Source organism: Ochlerotatus camptorhynchus, unplaced genomic scaffold, assembly GCF_037179485.1.
Source record: "Ochlerotatus camptorhynchus isolate MF236.1 unplaced genomic scaffold, CSIRO-AGI_Acam_v1.1 ptg000498l, whole genome shotgun sequence".
Lineage (NCBI taxonomy): Eukaryota > Metazoa > Arthropoda > Insecta > Diptera > Culicidae > Ochlerotatus > Ochlerotatus camptorhynchus.
The window spans coordinates 43,437-68,771 of record NW_027040983.1 but is presented as its reverse complement, the minus strand read 5'-3'; the positions used below and the strand labels follow the sequence as shown (position 1 = coordinate 68,771).

Here is a 25,335-nt window from a genome sequence, read left to right as displayed (position 1 = left end):
ATCGCTACAAGGCTCCCGAGCCCCTCACTTCATGACGGACCACTACGTTCGTTTCAAGAAATTTATTTTCTTATTTCAACCCCGCACTATCGTTCAAACGGGTCTACTCCATTTCGGAAAAAATGGTTGGTGGTTGAATTTTCCGAGCAAAAGCCGAGGAAAACCAGCAAAAACTTCTCGAATATGAGAAAAGTGAACAACATTTTACTTGGTCTACGTGTATACTAATAGACTGAGTGAAACCTCTATTGATTTTCCTCATATTCGAAGAGTTTTTCCTGGAAAAACCCGGAAAATTCAACTTACCGAAATTGAGTCGACTCCTGGGGGCAAGACAGCTATCGATCATGAGTAAAACCGAAGTTAATTTTGAGTAACTCTGAGTAACTCACGCTGCTCAATGTCTTATATACACATAGCAACCTGATTGTTATATTGAAAATAATGTTGAAACCGATGCTGTCAAGCATTACTTTGCTTGTTTGCTTACTTGTTGACGTGTTTTCTTGGAATTTCTGTAGAGGAACTTTTGGTGATTCGATAGGTTCGGATTATACTAAAATAATTCAATAAATTCAATTCTTAGAGCAATACAGTTTTGTAGCACTGCTGCCATCTCTCCTGTTAGCGTTGAATTCAATTTTCTGTAATTTTTTTAATTGGACCGCTAAAATGCCTTAAATGGTCGTTTTTTTTTATTTATTCAGTTTCTGATATTTATTCACCATTAAATACATCCAGTTTAACTTCACAATTGCTTGTTTTAATAAACATTAATTCATTGATAGAGGCAATACATCTGGCAACGCTTTTTCAATGATACATTTACGATTGCTGGCAAAGCGCTAAAGTTTAAGTGGTTTTCTTTCGCCGGCGAAGCTGGCCAAATCTGGCCTAGAAGCAGCAGCTACATAATATGCCACAATCAGCAGTCCCAATTCAATTGACCATGAAGGAAGCTTAAAGCTCTGGTTGTACCTCAGGTAACCAAAAAGGAGCATTCTCCTTTTGGAACGGGTCACTCCTGTATCGTCATAGGCCGTGTCAATCCTCACCAATGAGGGAAGGCACCTGAATGGCATCCAAGCCACACACGAACGACAAGCCCCGTAAAACCAACGTGTAGTCAAACCACCACAGTAGCATTTCGTTTGTCCACAATTCGATTTCTAAACGCACGATTCGATCTGTCAAATGGGCAAATAGATGCTTCAAACGAAATATGCTGTCAGACGATATTTCTTTGATCAGAAAATCGAGACCACTTTGATCATTTTTGAGTAAATATGAGTAACTCAAATTTACTCGCTGCAAATATATTTACTCGGAGTGCAGCTGTCTTACCCCCAGGTCGACTCTACCTCCATCTAAAAGTATGATTAAATGTTCGTTACATTTACCACCTCTGGACTCTACTCAATTTTGAGTCACTCTCGTAAAACTCGTCACTCTCCACGATAATAAAGCCTTCTTGCAATGTCTCCATTGCTCTAGTGCATTCTGAGAGGAGTTCAGAAATACACCAAGGATCTCAGAGAACTATCTAGACTTGATAGAAGTTCTAAGAATTTAAGAGAATTATCAAGACCTTCAGATAAATTGCGAGAGGTTCAGTGCTGTCATGGTAAATTTAGAGCTGATTACTAACTGATTTCTTAGATGATTGCACCCCACCCACATCAAAGCCATGCACTCCCATTCAAGAGCATGCTTAATTCTAATAAAGGAATATACACAGAATTTAGTTCCCTCAAACCAAGAGCAAAACATGTCTTCATTCAGCTCGCCATGCAACTAGCTTAGATGTAGTTCTCGGAACTATGCTAAGGTTCACGAAGCTGCCCTACCCAAGTAACATTGCAGGTTTTATAGCGGTTTTACAGCATTTTACAAGTCTAAATCATGGTCTACAGAACCCTTATAAAACCAAAATTGTTACTTGGGTAATAATCTGTAAACATTTGTGAACTTCTCTATACTTCCTCCAAGTTCCATTGATTCCCTTACTGTCTCTGGACTTCCTTGAAGTTCACTAGAAGTCCTTAGAACTTCTTAAAAGCTACAGAAGTTTCCTGAAGGTGCCTTATAACTCTCACTGTGCTTCCCTTGAAATCTTTAAACTTCTCTGGACTTCCTTAAAACTACCTCAATTTCCCTAGTGTATCATATTTTTTTTTCCGAAATTCTAGGAATGTTTTGAAGTCTCAAAAAGTTTCCTGAAGTTCTCAAAACTGTTGTAGTTTCTCTGAAATTAATGGAACTGCCCTAAGGGTATCTGATCTTGAAGTTCTTGGAAATTATCCAAAGTTCTTGCAATTATAATTCCTCTGAGTTCCCTGAAATTGAAGTTCCCAACAATTTTCTTAAAGTTTTTCATACAGCCCTGAAGTTTTCTGAATTTTCCTGACGTTCTCTGGAATTTTATGAAGTTCCTGCAGTTTTCCTAAAATTTGATAACTTTCCTTGAGTTCTTTAGAATTAAAAAAAAATAAAAATAGAACTTCATTAACGCCCCGAAATTTACTTGTAATTGAATTGAAATAAGATTTTCACTTAAGATCTCAACAGGTTCCTGATGCTCATGAAAACGCTCTAAAACTAATCATATATTTTTTTAAATTAAAAAGTCCCCATGATTTTGCTGTAGGGGAAAAGTTGGCTTCGGCAATACCTTAACCAATTATCGTCAGGGAGGTAAACAACGTCCTTGAGAGCGCAATTTTGGCATGTGGATACAATGTGTTTCAGAGCACCTATTGGCCAAATTTGAGTGCTCTAGGACTTTGTTTACCCCCCTGACGATAATAGGTTAAGGTATTGCCGAAGCCAACATTTCCCCTAGTTAATTCAATTTCCTGCATGTTCCTTGATATTCCTTTACGTTCCCGTTCCTTAAGTTTTGAAAACTTCTTAAAAGCTCACGGAACTTCACCAAAACAATCTATTTTGTTCTGAACTTTTCTGGATACCCATGAAGTTTCCTACATGCTCGGAATATTTCACAATTCTTTGGAACTGCAATTTTCCTTAAATTAATGAGGCTGCTCTGAAGATTTCTGATTGGTCCCTGAAGAACTCTGACCTGAATATAATTAATCTTCCTAAGCATCTCTCAACTTTTCACCAATTCAGTGATATTGGGTGAGGCTTATGCTATTTTTTAAAGTTCTTGAAACTAGCATTAAAATCATGGAATTCCCTCTAAATACGCTCACAATTTCCTGATGTTCATATTTCTTTCCAAAACTTTAATGAAATTCTCAGGTTCTTTGATTTGTCTTAATGATCTTGAAGCATCCCTAGAGTTCTTTCAATTCTCCTGAAGATCTTGGTACTGCCATAACAATTTATTAAACTTTCCTAATGTTCTCTGGGCTTCTGTGAAGTTCCCGAATTTTCATTGAAGTTTACTTAAGTTCTCTGGAGATCACTGGACTATCATGAAACACCCGAAACTGTTTAAAGTTCTTGAAATTTTCCTGAAGTTTATGGAACTTTTCTGAATTTATCGGAACCTACGCTTACAGATCTTTTAAACTCTCCAGAAAATCTGGACTTTCCTGCAGTTCTCCGAACTTCCCTGAAGTTATTGGAACTGCCAATAAGATCCTTAAAAAACCCCCAAAGATCTCTAGACGTAGCTTCTCTGCGGTACTTGAAACTTCTTTAAATGTCCACAATTTTATTTAATATATCTGGACATCTCTGAAGTTTGATTGGGTTCCCTGGATATTCCTGAAGTTCTTAGAACTTCTACAAAGTTTCTGCAGTTTTCCTGAAGCAAATGGATCCACCTTCAAGTTCTTTAAGCTTCCCTGAAGTTTCCAAAACATTCCAGAAGTTTTGGGAACTTCCCTTATGTTCTCGCAGTTTGTTTATGAAACTTACTTTCCTTTAATTCCTCCGAATTTCTTCAAAGTTCCATCAATTTCTGTGAAGTCAATGGGACTACCCTGAAGATCTCTAAACTTTCTTGAAGTTCTCGAAGCTTCCCTGAAGATCTCACTAGTTTACTGATGATGATCTGGAATTGCCCTTTATATCTCTAAACCTCCCTAAAGTTCTTCCGGGAACTTCTCAAGATTTCTGTGACCCTTCCAAAATTGTTCTTAAGTTCACTAAACCATATGGAATTTCTCAAAGTGTGTCGCAATCGACAAACATTTGAGAACCACTGAACTAGAGGAAAGTTCTGTTAACTTCAACAACATTTTTGAGTACTTTTCAGAAATTCTGAGCACTTCTCAGATACTCTGAGAACTTACCAAAACATCCAGTGAATTCCCATAAGTCCCAAAAACTTTCTAGAAATTACAAAAGCTTCCAGAATTTCCTAGACTTTCCCAAAAAATCCCAATTATTCTGAGAAATTTCAACAAATTCCAAAAACGTTTCAGAATTCACAAGATCATCCTAGAACTTGACAGTACTTCTAAAAAAATTCCATAAAAATAAAAAAAAAATGCCTTCATTTTCCCAGAAGTTTTGGTATTTTTATAACTACGAACATTACTTTGATCTATTGTGAGCTCCTAGGATTTAGTAGAAATGCCTAGAACCTCGCAGCAATTCCAAGGTGAGCCCAGAAAACCCAAAACCTCCCATAAACTTCAAGAGCTTTTAAGATGTGACAAATTCCATGAAAATCCCGAAAATTCCAAGATTTTCCCAGAAATTCTGTGAACTTCACAGAAAATCCAAGAACTTTACAGAAATTCCGACAAGGTTTCCGAAGTCACAAAACCCATTGCGATGGGTATTTTTTATCACTGTGACCATTACTTTAATCTAGATCGAAACTTCAAGGACACTTGAGAAACTTCAGAGAAAACCTGAGAACTTCTGGACAGCTAAAATAAATTAAAGGAAGTTTCAAAAACTTATGGATAACTTTGATAGGTTCATGGAAGGTCCAGGGAATTTCAGAAAACTTAGGGTAGATGTAACAGTTATGGATATACGTTCCTAGTATGGTGTATTTCAATCATGGAACACACCATAAAAGGAACGAATAGAAATAAAAAACATAAATGAAGTACCAAGAACCCTTTTCCTAGAAGTTTTCGGAACGTCCAAAAAATACCATGAATTTTCTTCAATTTCTGAGAACTTTTCGGAAATATTGAGCACTTCTCAGATACTATGAGAACTTACCAAAACATCTAGGGAATTTCCATAAGTTCCAAGAACTTTCTAGAAATTCCAAAAACTTCCTGAATTTCTCAGATCTTCCAAAAACAAATCCCAATTCTTCTGAGAAATTTCAATAACTTTCCAAAACCAAACGTTTCAGAATTCACAAGATCATCCTAGAACTTCGCAGAACTTCTAAAAACTTCCATGAAAATTAAAAAAAAATGCCTAAATTTTCCCAGAAGTTTCCAGAAAATCCAAGAACTTCACAGAAAGTCCAAGAGCTTTCTCAGAAATTCCGGAAAGTTTTCGGTAGTCATTTTTGTGATGGGGTTTTTTTTATCACTGCGCCAATTACTTTGATTTACTGTGAGCTCCTGTAATTTCCTAGAAATTTCAAAATAAGCCCAGAAAACCCCGAGGAGGATGACTCTATCTACGATGCAAAAAAGATTGTGTTTTGCTGTAGCTACCTGCGCGCACGCTGAGTAGATAGAAAGAAGATTGATGACGATTCTGAAGATTTCCTGCAAAAAATTGATTGCTAGTGTGAGATTTGTTGAGCTTCTAAACTTGAGATTTAGATGTGTCGTCCCCCTCGGAAAACCTAAAATCTTCAAAGAGCTTTTCAGATGTCACAAATTCCAATTAAATTTCAAAAATTCCAAAATCTACCCAGAAATTCTGAGAACTTCACAGAAAATCCAAGAACTTCACAGAAATTCCAACAAGTTTTCGGTAGTCACAAGACCTTTTTTTGATGGGACTGCGACCATTACTTTGATCTAGAACCGAGAACTTAGCAGAGATTCCTAGGTCTAGGGAAGATCCTAAAAAATCTAAATGCTTCCCAGAAATTCCAAGAACTTCCAAGATTTCTTAAGAAGTCACAAGACCGTCCCAGAACTTCCCAGATATTAAAAGGAAAATTCCAAAACTCCAAGATATTCCCAGAAATTCTGACAACTTCCGAGAAAATCTAAGTACCTCACAGAAAATCCAAAAACATAACAGAAATTCCGAAAACTTTTGGGAAGTCCCAAGACATTTTTTTGTTCCCAGAACTTCCCAGAAGTTCCGAAGAACTTCCCAGAAGTTCCGAAGAACTTCCCAGAAGTTCCGAAGAACTTCCCAGAAGTTCCGAAGAACTTCCCAGAAGTTCCGAAGAACTTCCCAGAAGTTCCGAAGAACTTCCCAGAAGTTCCGAAGAACTTCCCAGAAGTTCCGAAGAACTTCCCAGAAGTTCCGAAGAACTTCCCAGAAGTTCCGAAGAACTTCCCAGAAGTTCCGAAGAACTTCCCAGAAGTTCCGAAGAACTTCCCAGAAGTTCCGAAGAACTTCCCAGAAGTTCCGAAGAACTTCCCAGAAGTTCCGAAGAACTTCCCAGAAGTTCCGAAGAACTTCCCAGAAGTTCCGAAGAACTTCCCAGAAGTTCCGAAGAACTTCCCAGAAGTTCCGAAGAACTTCCCAGAAGTTCCGAAGAACTTCCCAGAAGTTCCGAAGAACTTCCCAGAAGTTCCGAAGAACTTCCCAGAAGTTCCGAAGAACTTCCCAGAAGTTCCGAAGAACTTCCCAGAAGTTCCGAAGAACTTCCCAGAAGTTCCGAAGAACTTCCCAGAAGTTCCGAAGAACTTCCCAGAAGTTCCGAAGAACTTCCCAGAAGTTCCGAAGAACTTCCCAGAAGTTCCGAAGAACTTCCCAGAAGTTCCGATGAACTTCCCAGAAGTTCCGAAGAACTTCCCAGAAGTTCCGAAGAACTTCCCAGAAGTTCCGAAGAACTTCCCAGAAGTTCCGAAGAACTTCCCAGAAGTTCCGAAGAACTTCCCAGAAGTTCCGAAGAACTTCCCAGAAGTTCCGAAGAACTTCCCAGAAGTTCCGAAGAACTTCCCAGAAGTTCCGAAGAACTTCCCAGAAGTTCCGAAGAACTTCCCAGAAGTTCCGATGAACTTCCCAGAAGTTCCGATGAACTTCCCAGAAGTTCCGAAGAACTTCCCAGAAGTTCCGAAGAACTTCCCAGAAGTTCCGAAGAACTTCCCAGAAGTTCCGAAGAACTTCCCAGAAGTTCCGAAGAACTTCCCAGAAGTTCCGAAGAACTTCCCAGAAGTTCCGAAGAACTTCCCAGAAGTTCCGAAGAACTTCCCAGAAGTTCCGAAGAACTTCCCAGAAGTTCCGAAGAACTTCCCAGAAGTTCCGAAGAACTTCCCAGAAGTTCCGAAGAACTTCCCAGAAGTTCCGAAGAACTTCCCAGAAGTTCCGAAGAACTTCCCAGAAGTTCCGAAGAACTTCCCAGAAGTTCCGAAGAACTTCCCAGAAGTTCCGAAGAACTTCCCAGAAGTTCCGAAGAACTTCCCAGAAGTTCCGAAGAACTTCCCAGAAGTTCCGAAGAACTTCCCAGAAGTTCCGAAGAACTTCCCAGAAGTTCCGAAGAACTTCCCAGAAGTTCCGAAGAACTTCCCAGAAGTTCCGAAGAACTTCCCAGAAGTTCCGAAGAACTTCCCAGAAGTTCCGAAGAACTTCCCAGAAGTTCCGAAGAACTTCCCAGAAGTTTCGAAGAACTTCCCAGAAGTTCCGAAGAACTTCCCAGAAGTTCCGAAGAACTTCCCAGAAGTTCCGAAGAACTTCCCAGAAGTTCCGAAGAACTTCCCAGAAGTTCCGAAGAACTTCCCAGAAGTTCCGAAGAACTTCCCAGAAGTTCCGAAGAACTTCCCAGAAGTTCCGAAGAACTTCCCAGAAGTTCCGAAGAACTTCCCAGAAGTTCCGAAGAACTTCCCAGAAGTTCCGAAGAACTCCCCAGAAGTTCCGAAGAACTTCCCAGAAGTTCCGAAGAACTTCCCAGAAGTTCCGAAGAACTTCCCAGAAGTTCCGAAGAACTTCCCAGAAGTTCCGAAGAACTTCCCAGAAGTTCCGAAGAACTTCCCAGAAGTTCCGAAGAACTTCCCAGAAGTTCCGAAGAACTTCCCAGAAGTTCCGAAGAACTTCCCAGAAGTTCCGAAGAACTTCCCAGAAGTTCCGAAGAACTTCCCAGAAGTTCCGAAGAACTTCCCAGAAGTTCCGAAGAACTTCCCAGAAGTTCCGAAGAACTTCCCAGAAGTTCCGAAGAACTTCCCAGAAGTTCCGAAGAACTTCCCAGAAGTTCCGAAGAACTTCCCAGAAGTTCCGAAGAACTTCCCAGAAGTTCCAAAGAACTTCCCAGAAGTTCCGAAGAACTTCCCAGAAGTTCCGAAGAACTTCCCAGAAGTTCCGATGAACTTGCCAGAAGTTCCAATGAACTTCCCAAACATCTTGGACATAATAAAAATTCCATGAAGCTTCTCTCTTCCTCAGAATTTCAGAAATTTTTCTAAGGTATTCCTGGTTTATGGAAAAATTATGGAATTACTCTGAAATCTTCACAACTTCCCTGACATAGTTGGAATTTCCCAAAAGCTTCCAAAAATTTCAATCAACATCCTTGACACGCCTCTGAAGTTATCTACATCTTGAATCGTCCTTGAAGATTTCAAAATTTCCCTGACGTTCTTGAAACTTATCTGATTTTCTATAAAGTTCTCTAAACTCCAAAACTATCGCAACAATCCTGATGTTTCCGCAAATTCTTTAAAGTACTCACAGTTTTCCTGTAGTTCACAAAACTGCCTTGAAGGTTTCTTAACTAGGTATTTACGATCAGTGGGAAAATTCAGTGTAAATGTTTACTTTGGTAAGCTTTGTAGTATTTTAAGTCCTGAAATTAATCTTGTTGATTTTCCCGACAAGTAACTCCACAAAATGTGTTCCTACTTTAACTAAGTTCTCTTGATGTTTCCCACGAATCCAACTTCCCATAAAATTGTCGTTTCTGATAAAACTGTGCTAAGATTTAGAAAAAAACATACACCTCCACACGAAAAGGAAAATGTAATTTTTCTGTTTACCGTCGGGCAAAATCTTTCATCAAACATTTGTCCTCCTTTCATCCACCATCTAACTTTGGTGCCGCGTTTTTTCCCCATCGCCAACTTCGCATGACACAGACATCAAACAAAAAAGTTTGTTGTGCTCGTTCGCACACGGTCTGTGTAGGAAATCAAAAACTCATCTCCAACTCACACCGAACGGAATAAGCGAAAAACAGGTATGTAGGTGGTAGCTACCTAGATAGGTATCAGCGTCGTCCTCGACTCCGACAAACAAACCTGCTTCTTCACAGGAACCCCTCGAGAACGAACCCCCGCCCGTGCTGCCATTCACAAGCAAAAGCTGTCTCAAGCATTTGGCGTCCTTCAAGCATCCGCTTTGCTTTACCTGTCTTCCGCTCCCGTTTCGTGATTCTTGCAAAGAGGCAAAACAGGTGCTAAATGAAGACGGAAAAAAGGTGAGTGTTGGGAGACGATCTCCCGCGCACTGCCACCACCACCACCACTATGTGGTGTTTGTCAACTTTTTGGACTTGACATTCGTTCCTTGAGACAGCTCCGGGGTCTGGGATTTTTCGTGATTTCGGAACGGCTTAAGGTTCTGGCACATTGTTTCGCCTTTTTTGTCTAGCTGCCATATGATACTTACCGTAAACCAGGCCATCGTTGAATCGTCGTAGAGTACCACCCATTCCTCCGACCATCGACTCCAGAGGACTGATTCTGAAATGGAAGATGAGAGAAGAGCGGTGGGGAGCAATTAGAATGGGATCTATCAAAAGGGCAGTCGAAGAAATACAAAAATACTCTTTTTAGAGATGGCAGCTTTAACGGAAACGTACGGTTCATTATAAAATTTGTTACATACGACCTATCCAAAAATGATTCCAGATTGATATAATTGTGTTTTTGTAATCTAAAATTGCGACCGTCACGAAAAGGTGTTACGTTATGAATGCTTATAACTTTGTCATTTATAGATGAAATTTAAATCCAAATACACCAATCGATAGGTAATTACTCAACAAATATGCTGAAATAAATACTTTTAGAGTTTTCAATTGATTTTTTTTTGAAAATCACTGTTTTTATGGGATAAACGTTTTTCCCTAACCCAGTTTTCATAATAGAGTACCATTTTGCTGCGCATCTTTCTGCTTGAAACTGTAAAGGTTTTAAAAGAGTGCTGCTGTCGTGACACCGCTTATTTTCGTATTGGACGGTGTGATTAACGGGTCGCTTAAGACACCAGTTGTTGTTGTTCCTCAAAATGGACCTTTGCTCGCTTTGAACTCTATATTTTCATCTCCTCATCTAGCGTATAAAATGACTACTTTAAGTCTGATATTTGACGTCAAGCATCTTCAACTATGTAAATCATTTGCTTCACGCATGGAGTTATCCAAACATGTTTAGTTAAAAAACAATAGTTGTAATCATTTCATCATCCGCAGGTTTTCGTGAATAAAAGCATACTCGCACAAACTAGCACATATCTCCACATAGAATAATATTTTTCCTCTACCAGTTAGTATGCGTAGTTTGTTTACAAGATTGAACTTTCATTCGCGAGAATTCGGTGATTAAAGTAAATGTTTACGAAAGCAGTTTCGTCATGACGAACCTGTTCCTCGACCATCAAACTTCATCCGCGGCGTTCCATCGAAACCCTGTTCTATTCCGGAAGCGGATGCATGCTGTTTTTCAACCATCGACAAAAGTTGACACATAGCTATGGGAACCGTCGTTCCGGTGAACCCGGGACCGGAAGGTACAGGATAGAATTAGTTTCGCAGCTTGGGAGGAACCCGGGCAGACAGTTATTGACAGACGATACCCTGCTCATCTCCAACTGACTTTTCTCCCCAACAGGATGTTGAAATCGACTGTTTAGACAAAAAGACTCAACCGAAAAGTAAATAGGCCGCTGGTGGGGAGTTTGCTATTCAAACGGGCATCAATGGGGGAAAATGGGATGACAACTTGTCCGTAATTTCCCGTTCGATGGAAAAGGATGCTGCGGGCCGTATGTATTGGGATATTGACTGGATGGCCGAATCGGCTCTTTTGAATTGGTGTGTAAGGATGTTGCTTTCCGTCGATGGAGGGGAAGATACCTTCATAATGGAATTTTTCAAATGGATACCTAATGGACTATCCACAGTTTGAGAAGGGAACGGATTTCTCCGAAATGGGAATCCCATTGTCGATGGAGAAGGTGGAGGTGGTTGGCATCGTTTGCTCATTGTGATCTTTGGAATGAAAATTCTTTTACGTACTAAAGAGATTTGTTTGGTATGAGGAAAGCAGTTTGGTACCCTACGGTCAGGGAAGTCGGGAAAATCTTCAACAAGGAACGAGCCTCGCTGGGGGTTTCACTTAAAAAAAAACAATGCTCTGTGTAGGAATATAAAAGAGATGTTTGAAATTGTCGTCCTACAGCAGTTCTTCTTTCTGGCTTTTCCGAGCTTTCACCTGCTCTCGACTTAGTGAAGCACTTCCACTGATATCAATTGATCGAACTAAATTCAAGTAGTTTCGTGTAGGCAATATCCAAGCAACATTGCAAGTTTTATCAAGGTTTTAAAGCATTCAACAAGGCCAAATCTAGATGCACATTTCAAAAGGTCCTATCTCTTCATCGACGTTCCTTTTTGATAACCATGGCTATACAAACAGATTAAATCACATTTTTGCAGCTGCGTGATTGATTGTTTCGTGTAAAAAGATAAACATTGCAATACAATACGAACACCACTATACATTTGCACATTTCACTAACACCAATAAACCCTTTGGCCCAGACCTTATATAAATGTCATTGATTAATTGGGGCTCATCATAAAAAAGCAATTCAATTCTAAAGCTGGGTTGAATTCAACTGACTTGAGCAATTCACTTGCCCTGTCTAAACCCAGCTTAATTGTAATTCATGTCGAAAGGCAATCTAGTGGGATTCGTAGAACTTCTAGTTAAAGATAAAATGGCCGTTCCATTGGATTGTTACATTTGCATAACCTTAAGTTCAAATCTAGACTAACATTTTAAAAGGGCGTAACTCCATATCGAGAAAATCACTTCCGAATTTGAATGACCTAAAAATTAATCCTATTTCACAACTTTCCATTTTCTGGATGATTTTATAAGCTTGACATATAGTTAATAGTGTAATCTATTATCATTCATCACTTAAAACCCAAAACAAGTTTTGCTTGTCGTGAAATTGAGAAGAAAACATCATACGCTCTAATAATTTCTTACACGTTGTTACCCCCCGGATCTTCCACCCTTTGAACTGGCAACACTGGTGATACGCCGTGGAAGTACACCCTCGCGATTTTTTTGTTTATTGTTCCGCCTTGGTTCTTTGTTCTCAAATTTTGTGAGAGTGGAACAGCGTTGCCAGTATGTTGTAAAGCTTATCGGTATCGAAGGTTTTAAAAAATCGGTATTTACTATTTTAATTAATTGTAAATTTTTGCCTTTTTTGAAAGCGATTTTTTTTTTTACTTTTGGACTATGATCGGAAAATTCTGGAAGAAAATTCCGGGGAACGTTTGAATTAAAAAAATTCTGGAGGAAGTCGGAAGTCTGAGCGCTAACGGAACAGTCGAAAGAAACAAGGACATAATTCCGGAAAAAAAGATCTCTTGGGGGATGTTCTAATGATCCAGAAAATTTTCCAAATGGTCATAAAACATCCCTGAAGTCCTCGCAATACCTTGAAGTTCTTAAAACATTACATAAATGTATCTAGGAATATTCCATATGTCCTCCAGCTGTTTTAGAGTACTCTGATCATCTTTGAAATACTTGGAACTTTCTTGATTATAATGAGACTACCGGAATATCTCTAATCAACTTTGAAGCTCTCTAGACTTTCTTGAAGATTACAAAATTTCTTAAGCGCTCTCACAATTTTCTTGAATTTATTGTAACATCAGCATTGAAGTTCTCTGATCTTCCCGATTTTTCTAATTTTTAAAAGTTATTGACACTACAATTAATAAGCACGGAACTTCCCATATAATGTTCTAACAATGTGCTAATGTTCATGTAACTCCCTTACGTTTCTTAAATTTGCCCTCGGAACATTGCTGAAGTTTTCGGAAATTGCCTGAGATTCTCGTAACTCCTTTAAAATTTCAGCGATTTCCTTGAAATTTATTGATCTGATCTGATTATCCTTATGTTCTCGAAGCTTCCTAAAGTGCTCTAAATTCTCCTGAAACTAATGGAACTGTCTCGAAAACCATTAAATTTTCCAGACGTTCTTTGGACTTGTGAAGTATCCAAAATATTTATGATGTTTCCTTAAGTTCACTGGAGTTTGCTGGACCGGGTTTTAGAATTTTAATAGAAGTTATCGAAACATTCTTTAATTTATCGAAACTTACTTAACAGTCTGAACTTTTCCGAAGTTAGTTAGTTTTCTTTATTATGGAGGCTTTCAGCCAGAGGCTGGGTCGCCTCCGGTGTTTTCTGAAGTTTCAGAACTTTTTAAAAGTTCCTGCAGCTAATGTGGATCCGCAATCAAAATCTAGAAGCATCCCTGAAGTTCCGGGAAGAATCATTCGAGCAAAGGCTGAAGAAGCTTCCAATGGAAGTCGAAATAAGTTTCCGAGAGGAATCGTCAAAAGAAAATTCCAGGGGAAAGTTGGAAGAAAATCCAAGATGTTAAATAATTTTTAAAAAGTATTTCCTGATTCCCCCGAAATTACCAGGAAGAGCCATCTGAGTCAGACTGTTTATCGATTTATGGGTCGCCAAAAACGGTGGGGAAATTGAAACATTAATCGAAAAAGTATCCATAAGACATTTTTAAAGATGATTTTTTTTTAGAATTTTAAAGACTTAAAAAAATTTAGATTTTCAAAACGATACAAGTCTCACACAATAATTTTCTCCGAAATTCTGAGCGCAGGCAGGTAATAATCATTTTGATTATAAAAAACATCGGTATTAATCGGTATAACACCTCAAAAATCGGTATTCTGAGGAACCTTATCTGTATATCGGTAGCTAGTTCGGAAATCGGTATAAATACCAATAAATCGGTATATCTGGCAACGCTGGAGTGGAATTACGCCCGAAGATTTTTTGGTCTTCTTTTTGTTCGTTGTTTACACGTGAAATATCAATCGGATGCATTTCAAATGAATCGGGCGTGACTAGATACTACAGAATCAGTACGTTTGACATATTAAAACAATATAATTCGTAGTTCTGGTGCAAGGCGTAACAACCAGATGCATCATAGAGTTAAAAGTTGGAAATACGCCATGTAAGAAGAAACGTTTTTGATGATTTGAAGTGATATTTTCAGCTAATTTTTCGTGTTTATTCTCTCTATATGTGGCAAAAATGGTTTGTTACATTTTGTAGTTACGCTCTTATCAAAAGTTAGTCTAGAAATGATCTTTGTCGCTACTTGGGACACTGGTTGCTGGTTCGGGTTTGAAAAATGCTCGATTGTGTTTAAATATGTAAGCGTGTACCGTGGTTCAGTTGAGTTATCGTGTACCCGGTGTTCTAATTCAAAACCGACCGCCGGGTTTCGAGTTGATTTACAGAACCGCAGCTTGAAACCCGACAACCGGTGTGCTAGAATTTTGATTTTGGTTCACGAGATCTGTACCATGGCTCAATTCTATGAAAACAAGCCGGGTATACCGTTCTTGGTTTAGCCCATTGGCAAGAAATAAATAGCAGTGCTATCAAAAAGGCGAGTAAAACATTTGCGCAGAGTGACAGTTGTTCATCAACAATAGGACGTCGACTCTAGTGAGTGAAATTATTTTCCTGAAGAGGTGCTAGTAGTGCATAGAAGGAAAAATACCGAGTGCTGTAGCCTACAGTCGCTATATAGCCTTCTCTGACGTTTGTGAATTGCACAAGTATTAGTGCTGGGCTTTGGGTAAATTCAAAGGTTTTCTTGCACTAATACTTATAATTTACCCAAATACTGCACTAATACTTATGCATTTCACAAACGTCAACGAAGTCTATTTACAGTCTGGGGGATAGAATTTCGATCTATCAAAAAGCGGAACCAATTCAATATATTGTAGACCAACAATTGAAAAGGTAATATCAAGTTTTATAAACAAAACGTTGATTATTCGTTCCTCGCCAATCGAACGCAAACTACTGGCATCATCGAATAGGGAAACTTTCCCCAGCCCAAAGATGATGTTAGTTAACGTAGGCGTCCTTTAAGTCACGAGAAAACGGGTTCTGGAAGTTTTGTTCGCAATAGCTGATGTGCTCTTTTCTATTGTTGGTCGTGATTTGCTCAATTGGTTCCGCTATTTGACAGCTCATTCGGTTCCCGAGATTTTCTCCGCCAGACTATGAATATAGTGACTATACTGTAGCCCACCTAAATCGAAGTCAAACGTCGTTTCTGACAGTGCTGATTCCATTTCGAGGGACTCATGGATGAAAAATTTGGAAAATTGATAAATGCTTTGGATGATAATTAACAATCAGTGTATCCCTCAACTAATTTTCAGCTTGACAGCTCAGCCCAACATACGAAAGTCCTTAACTAAGATGGCTATGGGTTTAGCCCAACGTGCGAAAGTTGACTGTGTACTAAAAAGTCATGAACAGAAAATGTGTAATAGTAAAAAATATTCATATCTATATGTTTCAATGTCTAGTCGGAATGCTTTGTTTGCCCCGAAAATTCGATTTCACTACCACTGAATAAGAACCATCTGTTGCCATATTACACTTTGGATCATATCAGATGTCAAATATTATAAATTAACAAAACGTTCCACTCTTCTATTATTCCTTAGACACGATTTTCCCCGACACTAGCGCCACTAGTGATACGAAAGGTGACTACCCAACTAACAATTTTCACAATGTAAACGCTTTGCTTATTTCATTTATACAGCCTCAAGTTGTATTAAAATGCTATACGATATGAGGCAACCTTTACTCAACATCTATACAAGCAAATCTGGCGAACTTAGTCAGCTACTTATGGCTGTTAGGACGATTGGGACAAGCTCTTATTGCATATCCATTAACGCTTCTATACAGCTGTTATTCTGCTGTGTAGTTGTGTGTGAACTTGAAAGGTGCTTATTCAACCATTTCCCGATTATCCAATAATTACTGCACAGCTTGATCTTGAAGCCGGGTTAAGTATTGTTTGCTTTTTATATGATGGGAGGATTTATTGAATTTATTTTACTGCGAATCAAATTACTCGTAATTAGTTATAAGCACACACACCACCAAATTATTACCCTGCACCGGAACCTGGAATCGAACTCGAGAAAACCGCATTGGCAAACTTTGACACTACCAACTTCGCTACGCCAACACTGACATAAACACATCTACATGACTTTCTACAACAAGATCGCTGAGTAGAGGCTTTATAGTAGTGCACATAAATCACTTTTCTCCACTAGTTAGTTCAACTTTGTAAAGGAGCGGAGTAAAAACTGTAAAACTGCACAGGTCTAAAAATAAACCTAGAAGACTTTAAAATGCTTGCAAAAAAGCGCTAACACAGTTGATTAGCTGAGTACAGGTTGTTTAGTTGTTGAAAAAGCCTTTTGATGTTTATGTTATTCAGCAAATGTGGTTGGTTGTGTAGAAGCCATCTAATGAGTAAAATCTACATATATTCACTTTATTAGCTTTGTTTTGCAGTGACAAGTTGAAAGTTGATTAATATGAGCATAGAAGTGACATGAGCGTTTATTGGTTGTTGTTATTCAGTACAACCATAGAGGTAACTCTAAGACCACTGGGTCCCGAAGAAAATCATTATTATTTTTGGCTCACTCAGTACCAGAACAACGGTCCCAAGCAGTCCCAAGCTATTTCACTCACCCCTGCATGTTCTGCATGAATCCACACACCCCTGATGTTATCTGTCAAACTTTCATAGCGAATCAAAACAAAAATAGTGTAGTAATACAATTTCAACTAGAATAGGGTACATTAATCGTTTGCTTGGGACCAATAGGCTACTAAAGTGGTGAGCCAATTTAAAATCGTTAGTTTCGTATTGATTGTTGGTACAACTGACAAATTGAATAATGGTTGTGAAGAAGATGAGTAAACGCTCTCGAAAACTAATTTGCTAGCTTCTGCTTGTAGCTGTATCTGCAGCTTATTTTCAGCTACTTTACAGCACAATGCTGGGAAAGGTGACTTATAAAGCTGAAAATGTTAGATAGGTAGTACTGTAAATTGGATCGCTTAGCTGTCAACCTCAATATCAACAAGGCTATCGAAAACAACTCAAAATTGAGCAAAATTTTACCAACAATCAATACGAAACTAACGATTTTAAATTGGCTCACAACTTGACTAGCCTATTGATCCCAAGCAAACGATTAACGTATCCTATTCTAGTCGAAATTCTAGTACTACGAAATGTTTGTTTTGATTCGCTATGAAAGTTTGACAGATAAAATGAGGGGTTATTGGTTTTCCCTATGTTTCGAGGGGTAAATCAATTAGCTTGGGACCGAAGAGAGTACCAGAGCTGAGCCAAAAAGTTGAGCACGTTATTTCGGAACCTTCTAGTCTTAGAGTTACCTCTATGATTTTACTCAGTACTGTGACAAATTAGACTATAAATTACTCACCATGGCGGAAAACATCATGCACTACTATGAACCGGTGAAAACTAACGATTTTAAATTGGCTCACTACTTTACTAGCCTATTGGTCCCAAGAAAAATGATTAACGTACCCCATTTTAGTGGAAATTCTAGTACTACACTATGTTTGTTTTGATTCGCTATGAAAGTTTGACAGATAAAATGAGGGGTTCGTGGATTTGGTTTGCCTTAATGAGTTTGTATTCACGAGAAATCGACGTTTGAAGTCATTTCTTACATTTGGCACATAGGCCCTTTTCACATGTTGCTCTAGTTACTAACTTTCTCTATCATACGTAAAAAAAAACGGTAAAGTTGAGTGTTGTGGACCGAATACGCTAATAGTAGCATAGAGGTAACTCTAAGACTAGAAGGTCCCGAAGAAACGTGCTCATCTTTTTGGCTCAGCTCTGGTACTCTCTTCGGTCCCAAGCTAATCGATGCACCCCTCGAAACATAGGAAAATCCACGAACCCCTCATTTTATCTGCCAAACTTTCATAGCGAATCATAACAAACATAGTGTAGTACTAGAATTTCGACTAGAATGGGGTACATTAATCGATAATTTAAATCAAGAATTTTTGGAAATATTATCTGAATTGTACGCAACAACCACATACCGAAAGATTAAGACGTCATCTTGATTCTGAAAATTCCCACAGTGAAGGGTATTTGACAGTAAATCATAGTTTTTTCCATAACCGGGAGCTGCCATCTTGGATTTCAAGATGGAGTCGGACATCGATTTACGGTCTCTAGACGGCACCTAATACCGAAAATACCCATATTGAGGGATATTTGACTGTATTTCCCAGTTTATCTGGAACTTGAAGCCACCATCTTGAATTTCAAGATGCCGTCAGACATCGATTTCCAGTCTCTAGACGTCACCCCCATTCCGTAAATACCCATATTGAAGGGTATGTGACAGTCTTTCCTAGTTTTTCTGCAACTGGAAGCCGCCATCTTGAATTTCAAGATGGTGGCTTCCGACATCGATTTATGGTCTCTAAACGTTACCCCGATTCCGAAAATACCCATATTGATGGGTATGTGACAGTCATTTCCAGTTTTTCTGCAACCGGAAGCCACCATCTTGGATTTCATTCTAGAAAAAGATACATAAGTTTGAAAAACTTCAACGAAGCTTAGATACCTTAAGGAAAGTTACGTGAAAAGGCAGTTCTGGTACTTACTGGTAGTTCTATTTAATTCGGGAAATTTTTTTGAGAGTACCAAAAAAGTTTTTAGAGTTTAATAAAAGTTCCGAGAACGTCAAAGAAGATCCGAAAACTTCAGGGTGGTTGCAAGATTTTCAAGATCATCTGGAGTGCTTCAGGGAAGTTAAATGACCTTAAAGGGTGTGTTCCACTAAAAAAATCCAGACCTTCTGTGAAGATGAGAGACCTTCAAGGCAGTTTCATTGAGTTTTCAAAAATTGCAGGAACTTTACAGAAGTTTTCAAATCATCCAAAGGTAAGCTTACAAATGTTTCGGCAGTTACGTGAACTTCTGGGTAATTCTGAGAAGTTCGGCACAGTTCCGTGAATGTCAGAAAATTTGAGGATTCTTCTGGGCAATATCTGAGCGAGAACTTTGCTAAAGTTCCAGGAACTGCCTTGAAGATTAGAGAAGTTTAGGGCAGTCCTAATAACTTCACGAAAATTTAAAGAACTTTAATGAAGTTCCGGAAAATGAAAAGAATTTCCGAGAATTTCTGGGAAGTTTCTCTAATTAGCTGCGGGGAACATAAGGAAAGTTCTCAGAACATCTGGAACAGTTTCGAGCTCTTGTAAGAAGCTTCAAGCAACTTTAAACATTTCTGAGAGCTTCCAGAAGTCAAGAAAACTTCAAAGCTGCCCAGAAAACTTGAGGAAAATGGTTAAGACTTTAAAGAAGTTCCATGAAGCTCAGGAAAGCAAGGTTTAGAGATTTTCAGGGAAGTTTAGAGATTTTAAGGGAAGTTCCAATAACTTTAGTAATACTCCGAGAATTTTATGAAAGTCCAGACTTTTTGGAAAACTGGTCAGTTAATAATTTCAGGAAAATTTCTCAATTGATTGTTGAGAATTGTAGTAGAATAATTGCATTATTTTTCCTTTTAATTCTACTACTATTGTATCACTTTCACTTTTACTAATTCACTTTCATTATTTACTTGCTATCACTTAAAAAAACTATAATAGATACGAATTTCGTTTACTACTTACAAACTTCTTCAATATCTTTAAGTCTATGACTAGACACTGAAGAAGTTTTCAAATTGTAAACGAAATACGTATCTGTTATAGTTTTTTTTTAAAGTGATAGTGAAAATATATAGTGAAAGTGAATTAGTGAAAGTAAAAGTGATACAATAGTTTAAGAATTAAAAGGAAAAACAACTTAATAAGGTATAGAAAAATATCTATAATCTTCAAGAAGCTCCAGAAATTTGAAAGAAATCCAGTTTAAAGATTTTTTGGTTATTTCCGTTTACTTCAGCGCTTCAGAGCAGCACTTCAGCAGAATTTACGAGATGTTCAGGAAATATCCGAGAAGATCAGAGAACCGCTGTTCAATTAACATCAATGGAATTACAAGACTTTCAAAGAAGTTCTGAGTTACTCGGGAAATTTCTGAAAACTTTTGCAAAGTTTTGAAAGTTTTAAGAAATTTTGCAGAATCCTCGGTCGAATTCAATAAACATCAGGAAAATGCTGGAACAATTTAACGGAAGTTTCGATAACTTCATGGCATTTTTGAAAACATAAAAATTGAGGGAACTTCAGCGTGGATCAAAGAACATTTAAGGTGTTCCGCGATATTTAAGGAAGCCCAAAGAACTTCAGAGAAGTTTAATTTTTTTGAACGTATTGTGAGCATAAGAATAATTTCCCCTTGAAAACCATGCTTGCATCCTACTATTTGTACATCAGAGCAAACAACTCCAACTCCATTAATGAACGGTGCTTGTCCCTCGTTTGTTGATTGCTCCACAAACATAGTTGAAATGTCCATTTCATTTAACCCCTTCCAAACATCACAGGCTCACTTCAAGAGCAAAACCATTCAAACCGATCGACCTCTCTCCGGTCGGTTGAAGTGAATAATTGAAAAATAAAATTTCCCGCGAACAATCATCTCCCGACAGCACCGGCGACGACGACTACGATATTTGCATCCCCGTGAAGAGCCGTTCGCTGAATGTTCGTTCCATGGTCATCATCACCGCTTTCGTAACCCCTGTGGGACTGACGGTTAGATGGGATAAGGAATCAATACCCGATGGCAAAAAACGTGTTTTGGTCCACTGATCGAACGTTGCTGGTTGGGACGAATCCATTCATCCAAAGTGGGTTGACGCGAACGTTTATAGTGATGGATGAGGACGGTTGCGGGTTTCGATTGGTGGACATGTGTTCGACCTGATTGTGCTTGGTCCCAGAGCGATGTTTTTTTTTGGGGACAAACGTGGATCCTCACTCTGTGGAAAGCTTTGATTGAGATCCAAACACACTTATCTAATGCTCGGAATTTGGAATTCGGTTCCACTCATCCAAGATGAGCTGCATAATTCAAGCAAACAGAGAACCGTGACTACGCATTCTGGCGGTGAGTGGCTCATCCATATGTGGAAGAGCAATGGAAAGACAAAACAGATGCGTCATAGTCATTCCTACATCCAAACGAGAAGCTCTGAGAATGACAATTTATGTCACAACCAAAAATGTCACACCACATCACATGCATCCATCGCAGGCAGCAGCAGCAGCAGCAGCAGCTTGTCCTAAATGCTAATGGGATTTCGTTCCATCATGCTCCAACTGGGTTGAGTTTTCTCGAATTTATTTTCAATCAACGAACACCGGCTGAGTCTGCAAGTAGTCAACCGACTTTTAACGCCTGCAGGTATGCTAAGCCGGTCCGAGCTCTCGGATTGCATGCTGCTGCACAGGCAGCCTCAGCTCCCGTGTGTCGGTCTATTTCAGCTCAATTCAATTTCGGTTCGAGTCATTCAAGTTAAAATACACGTACAGTTTTCCTCCAGCCCTTTCGGCCACACCCTGTTTGTATGTACGAAAATCGAATTTATCTGCTGCTTCGCACCGATCCAGCTCCATCCATCGGGCAGCTTCTTCCCGAGACATTTTGCTGGCAGGATTCGGTATAAGGGAGAGAAAAAATAAATAAATAGGAGACTCATCCGCTTAAGATAGTGAATTTATGGGACACACAGCTCGGGCAGCTTCCGTTTTCGCAGAGCAAGGAAATTAATGGCACGTCTTATCGTATTTCGAGGCAATGCAGAGCAGAAGTGGCTGCATTCTGTTACTCAAACCGTTTCTCTCTCTCTCTCTCTCTCTCGCTGTATCTGGAAGATGGCAGACGTCTTCCGGAGTGGAACGAAGGAGCTGTCTTGAAATAAAGTCGATGATTGATGAAAATTTCGTTCCGCTTTTGCGCTTTTGCAAGCCGGATTTTGACGGATTTGAGACACCGGTGTGTGTCTATGTGTGTTTATCCTGGATTTGGGACCGGGAATGTACGGTTTCAAACCATGAATTTTTTGGGTGAAAACAGAGTCAAATCTTCAACTTTTTCCAAGGGCCAGTAGCCTGAAGGCCTTGTTGGTATCTGTAAGGCTATCAAGCTCAAGAAATTTTGTTTGAAAACGGCCATTGAATCTAGCTCATATTTGAGCTCACTCACCGACGGAGTTAGTTTCTACTCAGTCTATTTCATGGTGGAAGCTGAAGCGGTCGTGAACAGTCCTCCACTCACGTATCTACCGCTTACATCGGAGGAATACGAATCCCTTACGTCAAATCATTTTCTTCTGGGCAACTAAAGTGGTGTGCGGCAACCGGCAGTTCCGGTTACCACTGCGTCCTAGCAAGAAGAACGGTCGACTTGTTTCGCGCTCCGTTAATTTGGAAGTTTTCTCGCTATTATCTGACGTAAATAATCAGTTTTTTCTCGCTTAGTGATTCCTGGCATAATTCCCGATAAATTTATCAAAAAGTGAGTTTTTTTCTGAGAAGAAAGTGTGTTTTCGGCATCATCGGAAGGAAAATTGTTTTTGCGATTGCCAATTCGCCAACCATTTTGCGCACCATCGGTGCGTGGTCACGCATACCTGTGCACACGGATCATCGTCATCGAGTGTCAGCATCTGCCTCCACATTCAAACCGCTCATCCATCTCGTGTGTTCAGCTGAGTGCCGAGCTTCATACAAGCACACACCAACGAAGACCGCCCGCACACGCGGATCGAAGATCATCAAAGCTGCGCGTCGCTCCGCTGCTGCTGTGTAAACGCTCGGTGGTAGTAGTATAGGATTATCAGATAAGTTTTTGTTCTTGTTTCTTTCTCTCTCCCATCAGTTAAATTTTAAGTTTGTGTTTCTGTGTTTGTATTTTTTTTTCTCGTGTATTGTGTCCGAGTAATTTTGATTATCGTTGCAGTGGTAGAGCGTTTTTCGCTCCCACTAGTACGGCAAAATGGACATTTTGTCGGAAGACGAAATGGACGTTTTGTCGGAAGATGACACCACTTTGCCACGCGATAGCAAGAAGGGTCGAAAACGTCTGTCATCCCAGAAATCAGATGATGCCATCCCTGCTTCGTCATCTCAGTCTGGTAATGGACAGGGACAGATAAGCCCCCGATCGCGAGCCTACCCAGAAGACTCGACTGGCCCATGGGTTGTTTACTTTCAGCCCAAAAAGAAACCTTTGAATGTAATGCAAATTACTAACGATCTGACGAAGCGGTTCTCGGCCGCGACCGAAATCTCGAAGGTGAGGTACAATAAACTTCGCGTTGTCGTCTCTAACCTGAAACAAGCTAACGAGATTGCTGCCTCCCAGCTCTTTACACTCGAGTATAGAGTGTACATCCCAGCTCGTAATGTGGAGATCGAAGGTGTGGTCACCGAAGCGAGTCTGACCCCCGAGATCTTGGCGAAGCAAGCGGTTGGCCGTTTCAAGAACCCCTTGCTTCCCACGGTTGAGATACTGGAAGTCCAGAAGCTGAACTCAGTATCTTTCAGCGAGGGTAAAAAGAGCTTTACCCCCACAGACTCGTTTCGAGTGACCTTTTCTGGTTCAGCCCTTCCTCACTACATCGAGTTGGGAAAACTTCGGCTACCTGTGCGTTTGTTTGTTCCTCGGGTCATGAACTGCCAAAACTGCAAACAGTTGGGACATACGGCCTCTCACTGTGGCAGCAAGGCACGCTGTTCCAAATGCGGGGAGAAGCACGAGGATGGCGCCTGCACAGTCACTGCACCAAAATGCGTGTACTGTAAGGGAACTCCTCATGGTCTCTCATCGTGCCCGGCGTACAAACAACGCGGGGAGAAACTAGAACGCTCTCTTAAGGAGCGTTCCAGGCAGTCTTTTGCAGCAATGCTAAAAACAGCCACACCATCAACCAACGACAAAAATCCCTTTGCTGTTTTGTCTGATGACGAGTCTGACTCTGACTTGGCTGAGGAGGGAGTTTCTTTCAGTTTTCCGGAAGGTTCTGCACGGAAACGAAAACGCATCCGTTCGCGGAAAGTTGCAGATAAGGAACCCCAAATCAGCTTGCCCAAATCAAGGAAAGATGGAAAAAAGGAAGTTTTAACTCCTCCTGGTTTCCGCAGAACTGACTATAACCAGAACTTTCCATCTCTCCCGGGGACATCAAAAACCCCTGATGGCCCATTTTTAAGAACAGAAGCCCCTTCTTCATCTGGGTTGTTCTCATTTGATAAAATTGTGGACGATATTCTCAAGTACCTGAATATTTCTGATCCTCTCAAAAGCATTGTTCTGGCAATGCTTCCTACTGTGAAGACCCTCTTGAAGCATTGACATTGAAGTGGCCCCTCATTGCAGCAATCATTTCCTTCGATGGATAATTTTCCAAACGAGGTCGGGGATTTGATCACTGTTCTACAGTGGAATTGTCGAAGTCTTATTCCTAAATTAGACTCTTTTAAGTTTTTAGTTCACAATAATGATTGTGATGTATTTGCTCTTTGTGAAACTTGGCTCTCTTCAGATATTGATCTTCCTTTTTATGATTTTAACATTATTCGACTGGATCGTGAGGATTCGCGTGGAGGAGGGGTACTTTTGGGGATCAAAAAGTGCCATTCCTTCTATAGAGTGAATCTTCCACAATTTACAGGTATTGAAGTTGTCGGATGTCAGGCTATTATTAAAGGTAAGAGCCTTTGTATTGCTTCTGTTTATATTCCTCCTAGAGCCGTTGTTAATCGAAAACATCTTTCAGATATCTGTTCGGTACTTCCTGCTCCACGGTTGATTATGGGAGATTTTAATTCCCACGGTACAGGCTGGGGGGAACTGTATGATGACAACCGTTCTACTTTGATATATGACCTCTGCGACAGCTTTAATATGACAATTCTTAACAATGGAGAAGTAACACGTTTGGCTGGCCCATCCTCGAATGGAAGTAGATTAGACCTCACACTTTGCTCTAACTCATTATCGTTGGATTGCACGTGGAATGTGATCCAAGATCCCCACGGTAGTGATCACTTGCCGATCAAAGTTTCAGTTGCCAGTGGGTTCAATTCGTCGGAACCCGTTAACGTCGCGTACGATCTTACCCGTAATATCGATTGGACAAAGTTCAAGAATGTGATAGAAGATGCCCTAACGTCG

At 39.8% G+C, this 25,335-nt stretch overlaps 1 protein-coding gene across 1 annotated transcript in view; it reads right to left on the bottom strand.

The window, feature by feature from the left end:
- Nucleotides 1–25,335, bottom strand: part of LOC135712643 (uncharacterized) — a gene marked incomplete at its 5' end in the record, with an annotated part of 166,424 nt that overhangs the window by 132,523 nt on the left and 8,566 nt on the right. The window contains one exon of the mRNA XM_065235597.1: nucleotides 9,679–9,752. Within this exon, the coding sequence (XP_065091669.1) occupies nucleotides 9,679–9,752 (74 nt within the window). The remainder of the gene's footprint in view (nucleotides 1–9,678; nucleotides 9,753–25,335) is intronic.